This window comes from Rhipicephalus microplus, chromosome X (genome assembly GCF_043290135.1).
Source record: "Rhipicephalus microplus isolate Deutch F79 chromosome X, USDA_Rmic, whole genome shotgun sequence".
NCBI lineage: Eukaryota > Metazoa > Arthropoda > Arachnida > Ixodida > Ixodidae > Rhipicephalus > Rhipicephalus microplus.
Window position 1 is genome coordinate 28,266,546 of NC_134710.1, and position 22,901 is coordinate 28,289,446.

General features: G+C 45.8%; 1 protein-coding gene across 2 annotated transcripts in view; it reads right to left on the minus strand.

Annotated features, from left to right (window-relative positions):
- Positions 1-1,491: 1,491 nt before the first annotated feature.
- LOC119176597 (cell adhesion molecule Dscam1-like) overlaps positions 1,492-22,901 on the minus strand; it is a 716,521-nt gene continuing 695,111 nt past the window's right edge. Inside the window, exons 23-26 of one of the 2 annotated variants that reach the window (XM_075876100.1) lie at positions 15,260-15,299; positions 14,981-15,105; positions 12,060-12,146; positions 1,492-8,168 (exon numbers count right to left, since the gene is read on the minus strand). In XM_075876100.1, coding sequence (XP_075732215.1) covers positions 12,082-12,146; positions 14,981-15,105; positions 15,260-15,299 — 230 coding nt within the window. In that variant the 3' untranslated portion in view covers positions 1,492-8,168; positions 12,060-12,081. The remainder of the gene's footprint in view (positions 8,169-12,059; positions 12,147-14,980; positions 15,106-15,259; positions 15,300-22,901) is intronic. The other variant, XM_075876101.1, reaches the window with a different exon arrangement.

A 22,901-nucleotide genomic window follows, 5' to 3' on the forward strand; every position in this document is an offset into this window, starting at 1 on the left:
AATACAGGACAGATGCTTTTTTCTGTGTGTTTCTGTATTCAATTTGAAATTTTTTCAGCACTCAAACATAGGAAAAAAATTGCAGCATATCCACGGAGGGAATGATCATGAGTGGAGTGAAGCGCTAGTAGGTTTCATCGCTAAACCGGGAACCATACGCGAATATCACCCACTACATCATAAAAGACGTGACAAACACTGTATATAGATGAAATTTTATTATTCGTAAGTGGCAGCTACACGTCGCTTTCATTCCTCCTTCATTATAACGGATTTGTGGTCGGTGGATCGATGGATCGGTAATGGGGCATAGTGGGATGTTTGCAAGGACGAAGTAGTGGGCAGTTTGCAAAGGCGAAAGTGTAGGTGGTCACGCACATACAATGATTGGACAGACCCACGCTTTTAGGAGCTTCGGCCCTAAAAACCAGCAGGCCTGTGCGGAACGCACGGCACAGTCACAGCGAAAACTCTAAGAGCGGCCTTTCAGAGCCTTTTCCAAACACTCTTTGGATAAATGCTAAAAGCACACTTGCTGGGTACCCACTACGTCATAAATAATTTTTGTGTAGCAGGCCGGCATTCACTATGCTATCATTCGTCATTCTTCGGAGAAGTGTGGTATCCGCTAAACACTTGCAACGAATTCTGTGCGAATTTTGTGTTTCATGCCGTAGCTGACGACAATGAAGAATTACGCCTAAAGTGGGCAGACACCATAGTTAATAGGTGATGAACGAGCTTTTGTAATGGGTTAGAGCATTGGACGACCCACTCGTTACGCAATTCGCGTTGTGTGACACCTGGTTCTTCCTCTGCTGTTCTAAAACGCTTTATTACTCACATTACCGCGATTCCTTTCCCGACACCAAAGGCAAGTTTGCGAACGAGTCTCAAGCCCCGGCATGGCTCAGTGGTAGAATACTGGGCTGGCACGCAGTGAATCCTGGTTCGAATGCCACGATGTCCTTAATGTTTTATTGAGTCTTCTTATTTCGCACGATAGTGGTTACGAACACCGGCAGCGGCGGCGGCGGACAACCCTGGAGCCGCGCGTGAGCCATGTTGTGATTTCGTAACAGCTCTCGCTGTGAAGAGAGACATGATAGAGTGAAAGAATGCTGTAAAAAAGAGACATGGTAGACAGAAAGAGCGCTGTACCTTTTTTCCTATTCTCGCATGCTGAAAAAAACTTGCAAATACGCACCAACTAGCCCAAGCTCCGAGTCTCGTGAGTTACTTTTCCGTATTCTAGCGCTGTAAATATGCCAAAGTACTCACATGTATCAGTTTCATGCCTGGGAATATGCTTCAGGTTGCACTTGACAAGACACAAGCGAACACTGCACTAGAAGTGTGCAAACGCGGGCTCGTTGGTGATTCAGGATCAATGCCAAGCACAAAAACGCGTTGTTTGAGCTGCTTCGCGCTGAACCAACAGCAACGATGCATTACTCTTCGTCGAAGAGAAATGGCGCACAGAAGCCAGTGTAAGCCATGAATACTGTATATTTCTAATTCTTCCAAGAAAACAGTGGTCTCCCCACGCGCATGAACATATACAAACATACACCATCAAACACTGGATACGGTGTTGGTTTCTTTCTCTCTTTATACACAGTTTATCAACGAGGTCAACGAGTGGCCATCTTGCACATCTTCTTCCGCAAGTGTGGACCACATATGCAACGCTTCTTCAACAAAGTTCAGCACAACGCGTAATTTGTGGTCACCTGTGTATACTCTGGACGCGGCGCAACAGTCCGCGCACCTGGAGCGATGCGTCGTATTGATCGTAATTAGCGTAAGCTGAAATTGCCAAACACCAATGACAAAAATAACACAAGCAAGGCCGTTGTGTTCAAGCTTTTCTTTTTTTAGAATGACACAAAAGAGAAAAGAAAGATGGTTTATGAAACAGCAACGACCAGTATAAGCAAGCACTCTACGAAAAAAAATGAAATATTTGGGGAGTAGTTCTGCCACGAAACAATAATCGTCATTTGACCTGCTCGTGTTTCCTTTCTTGAAAATCCGGCACTGGCCACTTTCCTGTCGAGAAAGCTATGCCACACTGACAACACGCGTGTCGTTTGCGGCCGGGTTTTCAAGAAAGGAATTGCGAGCAAGTCAAATGACGAATGTTGTTGTGTAGGAGAATAACTCCCCGAATGCTCCATTTTTTTAGAGGGTGTGCAAAGGGAATTCTGAATTCGGAGGTTCGTAACCCATGAAATCTAGGGGATGTACTAGAGGCGTACATTTTGCCACGGTCTGCCTTTATGTGAGCTAACGAGAATTTGAAAGACCTTAATGTGCATCTTACAAGGACCTTCAAAGAAAACTGAAAAAAAAAGAGAAGAATTAGCAAAGAGGAAAATGAAGCTGTAGGTTGGGCTTAAGACTTGCATCAACCACGAAGACGCATCAAAAGTACAAAGAAATCACAAAATCGCATTGCTTATAATTCAAACGTACGGTTATATACTTTACGCATTGTTTTCTAACAGTCTGTAATGACATTCCAGGCAATTAGGGTGAAAATGAAATAACTAATGTAGTACCAATTGTCTTTTTTATTAGGAGAGCTGGCAGTAAGCAAGCCTTTGGCTTAGTTGATTTATTTTAAAAGTGTTATCCCATTGACGCAATATAATACTGAGAAATAATGTTACGAAGCACGGAAACGTAGTTTCCGTTGGTCATGGCATCTGGAGTTATAAACAGCCGCTTTCTGGAGCCCCGCAGACAAACCCATTTCGATTCCAGGGGATGCGCAATGAGTGTTTGGTGGTTTTAGCTCGTGCCCTCCAGAGATTCAGGTGTGTCATGCCGGTGGACATCGCCAATGAAAGCCTTCACATTAGTGCCACGACAGGAAAGAAAGTTTGGGGGAGGCGTGGGGAGGGGGGTCGTAAAAGGCACGAACGACACAACTAGCGTGTGGACGTTCATGAGGTGTTTCAGCTGTCCTCACTTCCAAAGGTCAAGTATTTGTAGCAGCGTAATCCCAGCACACACCTTCTCCACTGGAACCAACGTGATGGTTCAGACCATGATGATACGACCGAGAGGACAGAGTTCGCGTTACACTGCTTAGGCACAACAGCGATTTTTTCGCAAATGCGAATTCAGATCATACAGACGCAGACCGCATACGGTGTGCATCTGCAATAATGGCGTACATGCCGTTACTCGTTTTGTCTGTTTCCACCGCTCTGGCAGCCTTGGGTCAAGCCAATAGAAAGGGCCTATATTTTGTCGTTTTAACTTTGCAGGGGCATACTACAAAGTGCATGTTGCACAATATCAACTAAAGGACGCCAAATAATTTTATACAGACCTAGGAGGTGCATGTATACTGCAGTAAAGAACCAGTGTATCAACTTATTTCTAACCAATTGCGTTTGCAGCCAGGTCGGGAAAAAGAATAGTGAAACAAAGCGTGGACACAAAAACAGAAGAGTGGCGAGGCCACTGCATGTAGAGCCCCATACCGGGAAAGTGAAATCCTTTAAAATTTGACGGCGTCCTTGTCATGGCTCAGCGTACAACAAACTGAGAGTTAGCACGGCCCATGGCTTGAGTAATCTTGCAGGCATTTGCCACCCTAACAAATGCCATTTTCTCGCACCAAATGAAATGTTCGTCCGCAGCGATTCGCGAATTTCTATTTCTCTATAAGCAGAAATATGTCATAATAGCACCCAATTTTCACGCACGACACCCTTCGGCCTTAATTATGACTGCGAAACAGCGAGAGATATGTACCACAAGCATTGAAGATAACGCAAAGACAAACTTAGACAAACTTGTTTCAAGCCAAGTGCGCGTCAAAGACGAAAGCGAGCGACACCTTTACTGTGAATTTTGTCGCGATTATATTCAGGCAGTGACGGGAACAAGCGAGAAATGAAAGCGACGCAAGTTTTCCTTGTGCTTGTCGCTAGTATGAGGTGGCTCATCACAGTTATAGTAGAGTGATTTTAGCAGTGCACATATACCGTATACCGTTTAAGCATTGGTTTTACCTTTAAGTTTTAGCACTACGCGATATGAAAATGTTTAGCCGCGTTATGGTTGCTCGATGCGTATGGCAACATGAAGAGATGATGAGAGTGGTCTCTCAAACAAAAAATGGTTGCGTACCAAGCACGATGGTACGATATCGAGTACTTGCCGTATGATAGAAAAGCACTGCTAAAACACTCTAATAACACGTGTAGGGCTAAAAGAGTTAAGTACACGCGATCTTGCATGTATCGCCACTGTAGATTGCGACTGTGTGCGGTGCTCTCACTTCACCCTCGGGTACTGCGAGTTGGTGACCCGAAATCATTATCCGGCGACTTCAATGGCGTGACCAGTCCACGCGATAGTGGCACATGCACACTGATACTTCAGGGAATTAGTAGCGGCCGGCACGTCAGAGAGGAAGACGCTGAAGTTTGGGAAAATAAAAAAAACGCGAAGAAAAGTTTACGTAACCTCCCTTTTCCGAAGAAACTCGGAATGTTAAGTTAAAACAGAAAGCATTTCTTAGACTACTAGGTACGTTTTAACGCATTTCCTGCATGCAGGTTGTGTCGTGCTCCGAAAGTTTATTGCGAGTTATTTTAAATGAACAAACGGTGAATGCACGCGCACATTCCTGCAGTGATGACAAGCAAGTCAGAACGTGACTGCAAGCGCCAAAAGAACAAAAAAAAAAACCAAACAAAACTACCGCAGCGTGACGCCTCTGAATACGCTTAAAGTATATAGTGCGAGGAATGAAAACAGCTATACGTGCCCCAGGTAACGCTTGCCACTGCGAGATCAATTAATGAGTGAGTGGAAAAGCAACAATTTTGATCACGTGCCATGAACTTCCTTTGTAAACGAGCCAACAATACCATTATATACTGCACTCTCTTTCCACACGACGTATATACACTCAAATTTCGCGCGGTATACGACTGCAGTATAGACGTCACGGCAGTCGTGTTGGATGGTTCCGAGCCGTTGAATTTGATTGCTAGTAGGGGAGCGCGGGCTAGCGTTTTGCATTGGAACCAAGACTACCAGCCAGAACCGACAAAAGGGCTCCAGCGTGCGCGTGCGTGCAATTGTGAACTATTAGTAAGACAAAACTTGGATATATATCTTGTGTATACATATGTATATAACGCCAGCTTTCGTGGCATGACTGGGAGAACACACATGACGCGAAGTATATGTACATATATATATGTCAGACAAGTTGCTCAAGGAAATAAGGCACTTTCAGACACCAAGAAACAATTACGCGCGCATCACACCACTCACACTCGCAGAAACTGCACCGTACACTCCGGACAGTCAACGAAACACAACTTTAGACACACTGATTATGCAGTCTTCTATACTGAGAGCTGGAGCAATTTCTCTGCCGGATCACCAACTTCACTGGATACGGTGGCGCTGAACCACTGGTTCAAGTTATCTCTTGTCGGTTAGGGAGACACTTTGTGGGCGTGATGGTCTCAACTATGACGCCTCTGGATTTTACCAGCCGCAAGGGAGAAGCTTGCAGTACGAATAGCTTGTCCAGGACGTACCCCTAATTCGAAGTCGCTTGCAGCTCCCTTTTTCAGCACGATTTCACACGATCACAGTGATGAACGGGCTTCGCAGATCTCCGGCGCTTCGCGTTGGCTCTCATGGGAACGAGTGTATAGACGCTTGCAAGTACAGGCCGTAGCCAGTACGTCATGTTAGCCAAAAGTGAGAGACACACAACCCCCGAGAAGATACACATGCCGCCCAAAGCCCCCCTAAAATTCAGCATCGCCAGGAACTATGGTTCACCCGTTGTGAGGACGAGTAGCGTTTATAAAAATAGCTCCTCTCGGGCGCCTGTACAGGACACACAGAGCGTGCAAGCTGGCCGCTGAAAACTAAGCAAAACACCCACACGTGCCTCAGTGTGGCATCGCGTGTCATGAACCTACACGTATACTATACGGCTGCGGTTGCCGCAGGGATTCTGCGGACAGGACTGCTGCGACATGTCAGTGGTGTGTGACACAGTGCAGATGAACGCGCTCCAGGCACAAGGCTATCATGCCTTCAGGATCACCATGCTGTGAAGCCAGCAAGTGCGGTTGGCACTGACGGTTCCATGCGAAACTGTTCAAAACGGGGAGGGGGGAAAACGGTACTCGGTGTGGCCAGATGATGCAGTCGTCTCAAAATACAAATTTTACAGGGTATAGAAGATGAGCTATTTGTTTAACGATTCTACTGCCGATGAATTCAACACGATGACAACAGTTGTAAGCCCAGGAACACTGACAAAAAAAAAAGCGGCTTCTACGTAACCGCAGTCCCAACGTGCAACTCGCTCCCTGTTAACGGCAACTGCGGTTTCCAACAATACGTAAAGAACGAACAAGCTTCGAGTGTTTTCAGTTCAACTCCTATACGAGCACGCATTACCACTATGAGTAGTAGCGACATTGATGAAGACACAAGGACTAACTTGCGCAAGAATGCCAGCTCACTTGATAAGACATTTAGAATATTGTCCTACCTGGTGAATTTTCATAAATCTACAAATGAAAACATTCACGCCATCCTCCCTCACGCGGCATACCACCCATGTCCTCTCGCAATGCCGGTGCCAACAATATATCTCAATCGCGGTGTGTGCCTATCGCGCATTTTTCACTGCAGACAAAGGGTATTTCGAGAACATCTTCTACGCGAAAAGTCCCGTATTTCGCGATATTAGCGCAGTCCGACTAACCAAGCTGCATCATTTCAGCACACTGATCGTTTTTACTTCCTGCTCTCCTACGTGGACAGGCGTACATTTATTTCTAAATAGGGTGCAAAAACACTCATGAACGTAGGCGTGCGCAAGGTCCTCCATAGGGGTGGGGAGGGTGGTGGAGACAATGGGCAATATCTATCACAGCCAGTGACAACAGCGCCCGCTGGAGTTCACACTTTTCAACCATCTTTCAGGAGTAAGTGGGGTTTCGTCAACAAAGACGCTAGAGAACCATTAAAAGAAAACCCAATGACACCACTTGGGCAGTCTTGATTAATGGAAGACATCCCTTACGCCGAGCATTATGTCGCACGACGTACGTTCCTGTGTGTATGTATATCTATGTACGTATGTACATATGTATGTACGTACGTACATATGCATGTACATATGCATGTACGTACGTACATATGCATGTACGTACGTACATATGCATGTATGTATGTACATATGCATGTATGTATGCATGTATGTATGCATGCACGCATGCATGCATGCATGCATGCACGCACGCACGCACGCACGCACGCACGCACGCACGTATGTATGTATGTATGTATGTATGTATGTATGTATGTATGTATGTATGTATGTATGTATGTATGTATGTATGTATGTATGTATGTATGTATGTATGCATGCATGCATGCATGCATGCATGTATGTATGTATGTATGTATGTATGTATGTATGTATGTATGTATGTATGTATGTATGTATGTATGTATGTATGTATGTATGTATGTATGTATGTATGTGTATGTATGCGATGCCGCACACCACAACTTGCGCACGCACTTTCAGGGTACAATGAAAAGCAGGCGAAACTCCTATTGACCATTCCGTCGCCAAGTGCTCCATTCATAGCATTTGAAAAAAATTGTTGCAAAGTGGTATTTCGCGACGAACCTCAGCGACAGCGGAACCGTCGAGCTCGTGTCCCACCGCTGCTCCGGTGTTTCGTACTCTCCTGACGCAACGCGGGCGTGCACGTCCGTACGAATCCCGTGCAAGACGAGGAATGCGCTCAAGTAACAATAACGGCCAGATAAGTTCCTTTTCTGCGCATCCTCTGCGTTGCGCCGCCGGACGACGCGGTGTGTGGACACTTTCATTACGTGCGGCAAATGCCACACGCAGTTGGCTCGGGACCTTCCGTGCAAACGCTGGTCCTTAGTTTTTTCCCTCTGGTAACCTGCAGCCTTGGCCAGAAGACAGCATACAGCGAGGCGAGCTTGCGCAGTCCCACTGCTAGCGAATGATCAAGACATCTGTTGACGCAGTGCTGTCGAAGCGCAATTAACAGGCATTGGATCGCAGCAAGACGTTCTTCGCCGAGGATGCATCAGCCGCCAGGTTCAGAGTCAGCTGTCTGCAAGCATCAGGGTGGGTATAGGGGGACACAGGCGACAAAATTATAGAACATCTTTGAAGAGAAGAAAACAAAAACATTCTGCATTTATGAGACTGCATGTGTGTCGAGAATGCATTCTGTGATTGCTAAATTTCTGTTTTGGGTAAAGAAAACTTCCGCGGTACTACAGATAGTAGGTGTACACTTTGCAGCATCTTTATTTTGGAGCCAAAGGACAAACATACGAGAGCCTACAAGATAAGAGATTCTGTTTTGGTCTTGACGTGCGTCAACCATAGTATTTCGCTGAAACACAGATTTGGGAACCAATATATAGAGTCGTCGGTTTCTCCATCTTTCTAAATGTGATAATCTCCTTCAAACCAAAAGAAAATTACATGCTGCACAGTTTTGTGAAAACAGTAAACAAACTCTCATCCTGCACTTGCTTGCCACGCAAATTAAATAGCTTTTGTGCCTTCTTGAACAGGATAGTTTTCAATTAGGAAACGCCGATTGCAGTATAGAGCAAAGGTACACTTTTTTCAGTGTATAAATGAGGAAAAAATTTAAAGCCGTGTGATCTATCTCACGGTGCACCGAATGCGGATTGCACTACACTAAAACAACGTCAAAAAAAATATGCCACGAAGTTCTCATTACTTTTACGATGCTCTCTTTATCTAAGTCAAATTCACGCATTAACAAAAACAGTGCTTAAAATTGAAACTTCTCGTGATTGTGAGGATACCGCATTTGAAATTCTGCTGAACTGTGGTTACCATTATCTTTAAATGTTGGAAACGCAACGTCTACGCAGCCTGTAGTGATTCACGTCGCTCTTGCTACATTGTCACGGGGTCGTGAAGTGAACGAAGGCAGCAGACTCTACGTCAAAAAAGAAACTATTTATTCAGGTCGAACTTGTGGCCACGCAAAAGTAAGACACTAGGGAGTTTTAGAATAGCGCACCGCGAGCCCTTGCGGTGTGGTCGCTGCCACTGCGCATGCGTCGTAACGCGAGTCGGCGTTCGCGTTCGCGGACTGCACGTAAAAAATCCGAAATTGCGTGCGGTAATGGCGGCCCGCATGTGGCCCGCAAGCGCTGGTTTCGAGGCTACGGTGTCGCTGCGATCGTGCGTTGCAAATCGCAGCAGGGCAAACGCTATTCTAAAACTCATATGGCGCCCGCTACACCCGCAACGCCCGCAGCGCTTGAAAACGGTATTCTAAAACTCTCTAATGACACTGATAGCGGCGAACACAGCGTCGGCTGTCGATAAACTGACAATTCATAGAGAAATATACTATATAAAGAGTGGCCACTGGCGCCTTTTCGTGGCCCAGCAAGAAAGCGTCTGACCAACCACTAGACGGCGTGCCCATGCTCGCTTTTACTCCTTTGTTAAGGGATGAAATAGCCTCCTCGAGAGGACAATTAATACCCAAGATTGGCGTCAATTTTTGGTAAAGAAGAAATTTTATTAACTTGTGAAATTTTTCTTATCCGCTCTACATCATGTTCCGCTTAGGACATTTAATGCCTTACAACATAAAAACAGCAATGTATGACTGGAAAGTGTTGTCTTTCTGCATTTGTTTTGCACAAAGAGGCACATTCATGTAGTTTAGATGTACTGTACGTGTATTCCCTTTGTGGACGAATGGGCCTGGAGCCTAGTGGTAAAGACACTTGCCTTCGAAGCATGAGGGTACGGGTTCAAATCCCAGCGCCAGAAAAAAAAAATTGTTACTGTATTTATGCTGAAGACATTACCGCGTCTGACCAACCACTCGGGGCCCTGAAGGCAGCGCAGTAGCTGGGCCGCAGGGCCCTACGGGAGTGTCCGCTCTTTATGAAAGTATGTTTCTCTATGGACAAGCGGCGAAGCGTGTCGGCATTTATACCCTTGCCATCGAATATTCTAGCGTTATTGCTAGCGGCGACGTAGGTTCTCAAACAATTTGTGATGCTCCCGAAGTGGGCGTAACCTTAACAAAACGATCTACCAAAGCCTCGAAGCTTCTCGAGCGTCGTAGGCGCGGTTTGCGCTGAACGTAGTGTAACGGGGTGATAACAGAACTTGAGGAAAGGAACGTGGCAATATGCCCACGGAATCCTGAAGGTGGCACTGGCAAATAACTAACAGAGAAATGTATACAAGCTGCTAGGTACCGTTTTTCCAGATTTTAGATGTAAATGGAATAAAATAATAACTATCTCTAAGTCAAATCAAGCATTATGCTTCGAAGCTGCTAGGTACCGTTTTTCTAAATATTAGAAGTAAATGTATAGTAGAAAAGAAATACCTCGAAGTCAAACAAAGCATGACACATTGTCTGGCTTGCTCGTGCTGGTTAAAACAGTGAGTAAATTTTGTTTCTCTTCTGTCCAGTCATCTTTTTCTCTTTGAAGGCAACTGCATAACTAACAGTCAAGTCAGATGCTTACGTGAACGCAGCTGGATCCAAATATTTAAAGGGTCTGACAAACACCGAGAATATATGATGAGATGCCGATTAAAAAAAACACAAGAAAAACATCACAAGGGTACCAATTAGACTTATTACTTCATCGTAAACTGGCTTGTAGCATAGCGCGGAAAACAAAGGAGGACGGAAAACGAACGAACACAATGAACATTTGTTCGTTGCGATGGTTTCGTACTAGTTTGTTTTCATTTGTTTTCCGTGCTATGCCACAAGCCAGTTAACAATCAGAAATTGTATTGTACTGACAGAATTGACTTTGCTACTCACGATATAAGTAGGAAGCATAATTTGCAATTTCCATAAGAAGTCGCAAAAACTATTATAGGGAGGTGTGTCGTGCCATCTTTCAAGAAGACTGTACTGCGTAATGGAGGCATTCAAATTAGTCGGTTGTAATTTAATGCCACGAAGCGCTTGAAGCCATCCATTGCACAATGGCTTGGGGCAGGGAGTGAATTAGAGGCCACTTCACCCGAGGTCTCTCTGTGATACCTCTTTTAGGCACAAAAGGCCACTGACTACTGCTGGAAGCGAGCACAACAGCCTAACATGAATTACAGACTTAACCATCATAACACTTCTAGAAAATGACAGCGCATAACGTTATCACAATTCCCTGCATACTTCATGCTTGTGCCTTCATCAAGCATAAAGATAAATCATCGCCGCTGCCTTTTAGGATTACCATGGTGTCGATGAACGCTATATATATTATCGATAAGCCTTGCGTCACACTCAATATGAAGGACACCAAAAAGAATTGGTTGGCAGTCACTTGAAGGGGGTTGAAAAGAGGTATTTTAGGGTAGTTATTTAGGTACAACTTATTTAAACATAATTATGTTTCGTATGGTATAGCGGCCGTCTAGTCATTTCTCGCAGATCGAAATTCACCGCAATTTCCTGTTTCGTTTCTTAACACGGGCATTATCTGGTGTGCTGCTCATTTTTGATCTTGTTAAACAAAATTTAGGACAATCTTAGCGTACTCGTCATTTTGAATTCGGGCCTTATTGCAATCCCCAATCACCGAGTCAGTATGAGGCAATATGGGCGAAGCGCGAAGACTTTTGACCTATTAGGAAGGGGTAAATGTGAATTTGAAACAAAACACAATAGTATTACGTTGCACCACCCAAGATTGCTCCTTCTTTCCAACTTATTATACTAAAGCTAACGCCCATTTATCATACTGCATCGAATACGAGCTGGTTTAACCAGGGGTGAAATAGAAAGTAGAGGGCTTCTGGTGGCGATCCTTAACGTAATAGCTAATTACGTTGTGGAACATGTTGTCTACAGTGGTGTATATTGCTGTACAACGTTTAGTCAGGCAAAGTGACGATTTGCCTCGAGGGCAGAGCGGTCTGTATAGCAACAACAATGTTGTAACTGAACAGTTGACGGTGGTCTTACCAAATGCAGGCTCGTCCATAAATTACCCTTGTAGGGGCCACTGATACACTCCGTCGATATTCGAGCTCTGGCGTGCAAAATTTTTCACTGGAAAACAGAAAAAAAAGCGTATGAAAATAAGCGCCCGGCAGATGCTCATTAGCTGAAACGCAACACCAAAAGACGCTCCACATTTTCAAAGGTTGTCTCGGGTACACCTCTCGAATGCAGTTGGATTTTATTGTGACTCCGAAGCTTCGTATGAAACATTGGCGGGGCTTGTTTCAGGCAATTTCAAAAATGAATGTGTTCAGAAGAGCATTCATCGTAACTGCACAAATAATCGAACTACTAACGACCGATTAGAGTTGCACGCTTCAGAATGAAGACAGTAAAATTTATTACGATATAAAAGCTTCACGAAATCGCGGTTAAAGTTTTGAAATGAGCACAATTGAAGATGCGCAAGCTACAGCAGTGGAGCTTCTGTTGTGTCTGGTATGTTGAATAACAACGCATTTAAACAAATCTTATAAGAAAGATATACAATATAGTAGGAATATTAAAATAACGTATCTCTTAATAAGCTTCATGCGACCGTTATACGGTGTAAATACACATTTTAGGTTACTAACGACTACATGCCCTAGAATATTCAGCTTCAGGGAACGTGGTTTCAGCTGTTCATATCCCCAAACAGCACTTCACGTGCTTCTGCAGAGAGTAGCAGGGCCTGGGATGAATTATAAAGACCCGCATGGTCCAGCAGTGGCTTGTGATGAGGTGCTTAAATTGGTGCAAATCAAAAGCGTGGCTCGGCAGCACCTTCAAAAGTTCTAGTCGTATTAGGGGTGTACAAATATTCGAAAACTTTCAAATACGAATCAAATAGCTTCCTATTTGATTAGGTACTCGGATCGAATAGCACATATTAAAAATATTGAATATTTTGCGAATAATGAGCGACGAGAAAACATTTCGAATGCATGAGACGCGGGATCAGCGAGGTGTAACCTGTTTTCATCATCGAATTACCAAGATGCATGCAGTCCATGTACTTATGGCACTATTGGTACCATATTGATAAGAGGATGAAGACGTTTTGCTTTAAACTCGTGAGTCGCCGGAGGAACAGTGTCAGCAATCACTGACTATCTTCACTGTGAAATATAGGATGATGCTAACTCATGAAGAGTGCCTATATTTGGGTGTCGGTTTTTATTTTAAAGTTGTTGACAAAGTACCACCTTGAATACCCTAGTCTAGTCACTTCTATGATCTAGCCTGCAGTTAAAAAACAATTCAATGTCTCTAATTGATCTTTAGCCAAAATGATTATAGGATTTCATGCTGGTCAAAAGTAATTGTAATGTTGCTTTATTAAAGCTTGTGAATACTATTTTCTTTTTTAAATAAAATGCTGTAGAATTATCAGGCTGTACTGAAAATTACCACCCTACTAGTCTGGATCTGCTTTGAAAACTGTTGCTTACTAATGAAAACTATTTTAATAGTATTTGACTTGTTCCCATCTCTGTACAATTCGCATTCAGTTCGGTTTTCTAATCCCCTATTTGCATGGCGTGAACGTCGTGTAGCAATCACACATTTCTGCGGAATACACGGACAGCGCTTGACACCAGGTCTCCAACACCCCCCCCCCCCTCCGCAAAAAAATACAAAAAACACCAGAGTTTTTTGTTGACGTCGCAACAAGAACAGGCACGTCTCTCATCGACACTTCATTTTACTTAGTTCGCGCAGGGTAGAATATAGGTCGAATCATAAATCACCGAAGAAAACCAGGAGGGTTTTTTTTTTTCCACAGACCAAATCTCACTGCCATGCGGGCGACGCTGCTGAATAGAAAATCTGTAGAATTATTGTGAGTGAACAATAAGCGAGCCTTTCTTTCTAAAATGTAGTCAGTGCTCGTTAGTGGTTACCCAGTCCGAATCCAAGCCTTCGCTCGAGTGCGCGAAGTCAGCGAGAAAATATTTAGAGCTCACTTGCGCAGCAGTCTAATTGATAACAGCCTTTGAGGTGATGCCTTCGATTGCATCATTACTGAGCTAAGGCTAACTTGGATGACGTACCTACATACCGTTGAAATTGTAGCATGCATACACGGTCACAAATGAATGGGAACAAACAACACGAACGCCGAATCGTTTTTCTTTATGAATTCGTGAGAGCAATCCCAGCTTTGTGTGGTTCTAAAAATATATATGACATATTGCAGCATGTTTTTGACAGGGAATTTCCGAATATGGAGCTTGTCTTTGATTACATTGTTTTTCATTCTTTTTCACCTCAGCATGACAGACGTGAACATTTAAAAATAATCTGGAAGTACATTTCAATCAGTTTTTCGACTACCATTTCTTCTCGCTTCATGAAATAATAATGCCGCACTTATGTAGCTTGCGTAGTTGAAATAGAATATTCCCCCAAAATAATTGATTTTGAATAGTATATGCAGACTTCTTCCTTCAAATGTTACCATGTAAATGAGTGTTTTCTCAAATTCATTTATGATGTAGTACGCCACTATAGCTCTTGCTATTCCCGCTAAACTCTCCGAGCTTAAAAGCTAAGCTATGGCGCACAGTATAGCATGCATTTCGTTCGTGGGCCCTCAGTTTTTAAGCCCTAATCGTATTCGGCTTGGTGGAACTCAGCGCAAATCTGCCAAGAGCTCATTTGAAGCTTATTCGAATAACGTCATTCGAGTTCGAACAAAATATACACAATATCAAAATCGCATTAAGCTTAATGGCAGTTATGACGTTAATCCAGTGCTGGTTCCTATGAATTACATCAACATTGCGGTTGGGCTTTCCCCTCTACAAATTGTGGCAAGCGGCAAATCATGGTCGCACTGACACATGCATTATGAATAAGATGACAAAAAAGGCTATTCAAACGTAAGGACGTCATACCATTATACTGGTACAGATTGTGGTCTCTGTCACACTCAGTCTCAGACAACTCCTCTGGTTCGCCTAAGTCATCGTAAGGGACTTTTCGGCAAGTGCCTTCTTTAAACCGCGAGGAGAGGTTGCCACTGGAATAGAAGAAGTGACAGAGGAAAAAAAAGGGGGGTTTACTGGCAGCCTCTGGTGTCATCCATCCATACTGCATAGACGGTTCTGCACACTCATGCCCACAAACATTACCTCGATGTGAAATTTAGGGGAATAATTGGTCAGCAGGCTTACCTGTACGTCTCCTCCCTGTACTGCACCGGAGATGTGGCATCTGGGCAGAAGAATCAAGCCAACATATTAAATAGACATGTTTGTGGAGATGCACGCAAATGGAACGATACTGTTACATCTAATAATAGTAGGCTTGTGCGAATATTCGAATGCTTTAAATATTTGAACGAATAATAGAGTATTCGCATTCGCTTTGGTTTGAATTTAAATTATTGAACATTTCGAAGTACTCGCAATGAATAAACGCCACAAATAACATTTTTTTAGAAGCGTACATTATTTTTTAAATATTCATACGACAACCGAAATGTATATTAATCCACTTGTAACCGCCTGTAAAAATAACTTCACTGCAGTGTGAAAATTCGAAACCGTGAAAGCACATTTCAAGAAGAATCCGTTCTGCCGCGAAGCCCCCGTTCAAATTTAAAGGGGCCCTGCAACACTTATTGAGAATGGTCAGAAAACGCTGCCGATCGCTAGTCGAGGCTACCGAGAGCACGCGAGCCAAATAATATAGCACCACTCACGGCCTGCCGTTCACAATTATTTCTCAAAGTAAACTAAGAATTGCTTTCTCTTCTCTCGACAAATGACACTACAAGCTCAAAAATCACTTGTCACAGCCATTGGCTCATTTGAGAATGGCACGCTCGGTCATTACTGGGGCCGCCACGGAGGCCGCTACTTGTCCGCGTCTATATGCGCGATCGCACTGAAAGGCCGCGTATTCGAAGAAAAAATAAGAAATGCCGAAGGCCACGAGGCGCACGTGACGTCCCCCCCCCCCCCCGTGCCATCCCTCCGTGCCTAACTTCCAGCTCTCTCGTCGGGACAAGAAGGGGATGCAATTGCAGCATGCGACAAATTTTCGGGATTCCACTCATAGTGGACTGACGATAAAAATTTTGCAGCGGCGAATTCGTGAGGTAACAAGCTTCTTTAGTGGCTCAATGGCTACTTGAAAAAGTGTCGCAGGGCCCCGTTATATGAACATGTTACCCTCAAATCCGTTTATCATTTTATTAAGCTGAAAAGCTTGTTATGACAACCTACATACTATAGGTATAATAAATTTTAAAATGTTACGCATTTTACAAGTGTAATCACTCGTATCCTACCGAAACTCCGATCCCGCTACTACTCGAGATTGTCTTGACTTCCTTTGAACGAAAAAAAAAAGTGATTTGCATAGAGCTTCTAGGTCAATAAAAATATTGTGCAGGTTAGTTAGCTCATGATAAGTATTCCCATTTGTTATATGTCATACATACCATTCGAATTCTATTCGAAAGTATTCGACCTAAATAACTATTCGCTTCGAACCGAAAATTCACTATTCACACAAGCCTAAATAATAGTATCAGGGGTTTTGTGACCCACATCGAGCGGGAATAGTCAGTTAACCAGAGCGATTTGTGAACTATGCGGAGCTTATGATTTAACACAGATGGTCTTGCAGCCAACACGGGGAAACAATATATTAGATCTCATGCTTGCAAACGCCCCCGTGGCAGTAAAGTCTACTCTTGTGCTTCCCGGCATTAGCGATCACGCGGTTGTTCACTGCGAGTGCAATTTACAGTATGCAAAAGTTGCAAGTTGCGCTAGACGACGAATCTATAGCTATCAAAACGGCAGTAAAAGTGATCTTCAAAGTTTTTTGCATGCATTTTGCGATGTTTTTGAAACTTTAGCGGAAACCAAAAATGCGCATGAAATATGGGACATATTTAAACAAAAACTTCTTGATTTACGAGATCCATATGAGCCGTTATGGCTAATTACCCCACGCACAGCAGATCTAAGCCATGGTGCTCAAGGAAAGTGCGGAGCATTGCCAGAAAACGAGTAACTATATTTACCCTGCTTACAGAAAAACATAATCATCACACTCGAGCCGCCCCGCCGCGGTGGTCTAGTGGCTAAGGTACTCGGCTGCTGACCCGCAGGGCGCGGGTTCGAATCCCGGCTGCGGCGGCTGCATTTCCGATGGAGGCGGAAATGTTGTAGGCCCGTGTGCTCAGATATGGGTGCACGTTAAAGAACCCCAGGAGGTCTAAATTTCCGGAGCCCTCCACTACGGCGTCTCTCATAATCATATAGTGGTTTTGGGACGTTAAACCCCACATATCAATCAATCAATCAATCAATCATTCAATCAATCAATCAATCAATCAATCACACTCGAGCAAAAGACTTGAGTTAATAACGAAGCAGATGAAAAGTGTGATAAACACAGAGAAAAACAAGTTCTTCGATTCTTTTGAAATAATGATTCAAAGAAGTGCTAAAAAACTATGGCAGCTAGTCAAATTGAATGGCAAGGATGCAGTGTCCATTCCTCCACTCGAACTTGACGGAAACTTACTTCATAGTGACATTGAAAAGGCTGCATATCTTAACCAATACTTTAGCTCTGTGTTGGCCGGCCGCTCAAAAGTCAGTGCCATTTTGGCGGAATCCTGTGCAAGTGGAGAGCAAATAGATGACATTGTTTTTGATCTGCGGGGCATCCAGAAATTTGTTAGAGAAATGCGCCTCAAAGGCCACTGGCCTACAAACTGCTTCATTTTTCTATGTGTGCACATTCGATATCAAAATATTTGTTTTGCAACGAGCAAGGTTGCGTAAAAACACAGGTTATTATTCCAGAAACGTTAGCCGCAACAAGCTGGTACAGGCAGGAACCCGGCAAGCACGAGCCACACACGGACGTCAACGTCTTCTTTCACGCTGGCACAGAGCTGGCGCCACTATGCTTCGGTACAATTACTCCCCGCGCAGAAAGGAGCCAACCTTGCGACCTAGGGAAAGGACATGACAAGGGGGTCATAGCACGGTTTGAGGCGTGATACGTGTACTGTTTCACGCCCACGGCAGCGTTGGTCCGAAGGTGGATCAATGGGCTCAACTTCATAGTTGACAGGAGATGTTTGCCGCACCACACGGTAGGGGCCATGGTATTTCGACGAAAGCTTCGGGGAAAGACCGGGAGGTGTAGACGGGACCCAGAGCCAAACCAGCATTCCTGGGTTATAGTGTACAGTAGACGCAGAGGAATCGTGGTCAGTTTTCTGGCGCCATTGGTCTTGTGCGGTAAATGAGCGAGCGAGTTGACGACACTCTTCGGCATAAGCAGCTGCTTCGGAAGCAGGCGTCGCTTCGGAAACATCAGGCCTGTAAGGAAGAATGGTGTCCATGGAGCATGATGGCTCACGTCCATACAGAAGGAAGAAAGGAGAAAAGCCAGTGGTTGTTTGTGGCGCAGAGTTGTACGCGTACGTGACAAAAGGGAGCACTTGGTCCCAATTAGTGTGGTCGTCAGAGGCGTACATGGCAAGCATATCTCCAAGGGTACGGTTAAAGCGTTCCGTCATGCCATTGGTTTGAGGATGGTATGCCGAAGATTTCCGATGGACAGTGCGACATGCCTTGAGTAGCTCGTCGACGGCGTTCGAGAGAAACACGCGTCCACGGTCACTCAGTAATTCACGAGGTGCACCGTGTCGCAAAATGAGATAGTGAAGAAGAAAGGACGCAACGTCTTTCGCAGTGGTAGCAGGCAGCGCAGATGTTTCAGCGTAGCGTGTCAAATGATCCACGGCGACAATAATCCACCGGTTGCCTCGAAGAGAGTTGGGTAGAGGACCATAAATATCAATTCCGACGCGGTCGAATGGTCTCGCTGGGCAGGTTAAGGGTTGCAAAGGGCCAGCAGTGCTGTGAGAAGGCGTCTTGCGTCGTTGACACGTGGTGCATGACCGAACGTACTGGCGAACGTGCCGATACATGCCGCGCCAGTAGTATCTTAGACGAAGGCGAGAGTAAGTCTTAAATACTCCAGCGTGGCCACACTGGGGGTCATCGTGAAAGGCAGCGCAGATGTCCGAACGCAAATGACGAGGGATGACAAGGAGCCACCTACGGCCGTCCGTCACGTAATTGCGGCGATATAACAAGCCTTCATGGTCAGCAAAGTGTCTTGCTTGACGAGAGAGGGAGCGTGAAGTCGTTTCTTACGAACTGTGAGAGAGGACGTCGAGCAAAGAATTGATCCAGGGATCCATCCTTGCGCTGTTCGGATGGCATGTCAGTGATGCTCAACGATGACGAATCGCAAATGGCAGTTGATAAGCAGGCAAGGTCAGGAGGCAGTGGAGAACGGGATAGTGCATCAGCGTCTGAATGTCTGCGTCCTGAGCGATAAACAACACAAATATCGTATTCCTGAAGGCGTAAAGCCCAACGAGCGAGGCGGCCAGTAGGATCTTTCATGGACGCTAACCAGCATAAGGCATGGTGATCTGTGACAACATCAAACTGGCGTCCGTAAAGGTAGGTGCGAAATTTTCCTATAGCCCAAATGATAGCCAAGCACTCCTTTTCCGTGACGGAATAGTTGGACTCTGCCTTCGTTAGTGTACGGCTGGCATAGGCGACAACGTACTCGTCGCAGCCATCCTTGCGTTGAGCGAGAATGGCACCGAGGCCGACACCGCTTGCATCCGTGTGAATTTCAGTGGGTGCATTGGGATCGAAGTGGCGGAGAACTGGCGGAGAGGTGAGTAGCCGGCGTAGCGCCGTGAATGCCTCATCGCAGTGGGAATTCCAGCCAGAGAGGTCCGCGCTACGGGAGAGAAGCTGAGTCAGAGGGGCAATTATAGAGGCGAAATTGCGAATGAAACGCCGAAAATAGGAACACAAGCCTACGAAACTACGAAGCTCCTTTAGGGTAGTAGGCTTGGGGTACTCGGCAACGGCACGCAGTTTGGCAGGGTCAGCGATATTCCTTCTTTTGAAACGACGTGGCCGAGAATTGTGAGTTTGCGGGCGCCAAAACGACATTTCTTGAAGTTTAGTTGCAACCCGGCTGCCGTAAGGCACTGGAGAACTTGTTCCAGACGGGAAAGGTGAGTTTCGAAATTCGCCGAGAATACAACTATGTCGTCTAAATAGCAAAGACAGATGTGCTATTAAGTCCCCTGAGGACACTGTCCATCATTCTTTCAAAAGTCGCAGGCGCATTGCAAAGACCGAAGGGCATTACATTAAATTCATATAAGCCATCAGAGGTCACAAACGCCGTTTTTGGACGGTCTGGTTCAGCCATTGGCACTTGCCAATATCTAGAGCGCAGATCCAGTGAAGAGAAAAACTGAGCACCTTGAAGGCAATCCAAGGCGTCATCAATACGTGGCAGGGGATAAACATCCTTGCGTGTGATGTTGTTTAGTCGACGATAATCCACGCAAAACCTGATTGAGCCATCCTTTTTTCGCACGAGGACCACTGGCGAAGCCCAAGGACTGTGTGAGTGCTGAATAACACCACGTCAGCATCTCGTCGACGTGTTGAGTGATGACGTCACGCTCAGCCTGCGAGACGCGGTAGGGGCGCTGACGAAGTGGAGTATGATGACCGGTGTCGATATGGTGAGCGACAACTGACGTGCGTCCCAAGGGAGGTTATCCGTGGTCGAAGGAGGCGCGGAAACGGTCAAGTAGTTGAATGAGCTGATTGCGCTGGTCTTGCGTAAGGCCGGTGTCTATGCTGCGCAACAGAACGTCTTCGTCAGGTAGTGAGGGCGCGGTGTTAGCTGTGACAGCATCCACGGACATCGGTGTCGTATCAGAACGGGCTTCAAAAGGAAAGATGTCTTCGTAAGTGTCAAGATTCCCAATGCAATCGCTATGCAATAAGGTAGCGGGACAAGGGAACGGATTGCACACGCACACGGCACTGGAGCCATCGGCAAGTGTTATGACGGCAAACGGGACGACAAGGTTCCGGCGACGAGCGCATTCTTGTGACGGCATAAATAGGGCAGTTGAATCGGAAACGGAGTTGCACAAAAGAGATACCGCGGCGACCGAAAAATCAGAAATGACGACGTCAGCGGCGACGATCACCTTTTTGGGTGAGCGAGGGAGATCTATGAATGTCGTGCTGAATGGAAACAAAACGAGTTGAGCACGAGCGCAGTCAACAACCGCATGATTAGCGGAAATAAAGTTCCATCCGAGGATGATTTCATGAGACGCATGCGGAAGGACGACAAATTCAACGATGTAAAGCACTCCTTGAATCACAACACGAGCAGTGCATGTGGCAGAAGGTTGGACGTGTTGCGAACTCGCTGTGCGTAAAGATATTTCAACCAGTGGAGTCGTCACTTTGTTCAGTTTGCGACATAACACTTCACTGATTATACAAATAGCGGCACCTGTGTCGACAAGAGCAGTTGTGGCGAAACCGTCCACAAACACGGCAATCTCGTTAGGGGGCAAAAGATGAGGCCTTGGAAATTTCGTCGGTGGCGCAGCTCTTGCCTCAGGAACTGCGACTGTTAGTTTTCCTCCTGGGCGTGGTTGGAACGGCGAAGCATGGGGGAAGGAGACCGAAGACGGGGTGAAGGAGATCGACGTCGGCTGAAGTCTGGTCGACGTGAGCGGGGGTCATGTGAATCAGGTGTCACATGCGATTCTGATTGCCGAGGTATGTTGCCGGAATGCTGCACATCATTACAATAGAATCCACGGCGACGACAGTAGCGCGCGACATGTCCTGGGATACAACAGTTGTAGCAGACGGGCCGGTTATCCGGAGTACGCCAAGAGTGTACAGGTGCTCGAGGTGGTGGAAAGGGCCGATTTACCGGATAAACTGAAACTGGGGACCTGTAGTAGTTGGTGGCTGGACTGTATGAAGGGAGCGGCGGTTGGGCAGGAGGTCGGCGGACGGCTTCTGCATAAGTCAGCGGTGCAGCCACTGATATTGGGGATGCGGGCGAAGGGAGAGCCTCGGCAACTTGCGTCTGAATAGCACGGCGAAGTGAGTGGTCCAGTGTTGTGGGGGTCTCGTTGATGGTGGCGACAAGAGAGAGCTGTCAAGCAACTTCCTCCCGGATGTACTGTTGAATTTGAGGCATTAACACGCTGTAGTCGGGGCCACTGCTTTCGCACTCCAAGGCCGAAATATCAGCTGTTTGCGTATTAGCGCGACGTGTAGAAACTCGTTGCTTGCGCAGCTCATCGAAACTTTGACATAGCTGAATCACGGCCGTGACGGTCTGTGGGTCTTTGGCCACAAGCGTATGAAAAGCGTCGTCATCAATGCCTTTCATTATATTCTTAATTCTGTCAGCCTCCGTCATCCTGGCATCAACTCGCCTACAGAGGCTGATCACATCCTCAATGTAGCTAGTGAAGCTCTCACCATTTCGCTGAAATCGTCCCCGCAGTCCCAGTTCGGCGCGAAGCTTACGCATGGCTGCACGACCGAAAAACGAGGTGACGGCATCTATGAAAACCGACCAGGTGGGGATGTCGGCTTGGTGGTTGGTGAACCATAGGTTGGCCAAATCCGTCAAGTAGAAGATGACGTGAGTCAGCTTCGCAGGGTCATCCCACTTGTTAATCGCACTGGCATGCTCGTACTCTGCCAGCCAGTCCTCGACATCTTGATCTTCAGTGCCGTTGTATACTGGTGGGTCACGCAGACGAAGTACACCAGAACACATGACAGGTGGCAGCGTGGAAGAGCCTTGTGGGGGATCGACGCGCTCGGTCATCGCGGACTGAGATGGTAGCATACGGCTGCGGAGCTCCAGGACGTTACCCAGCACGTTTCCACCAAATGC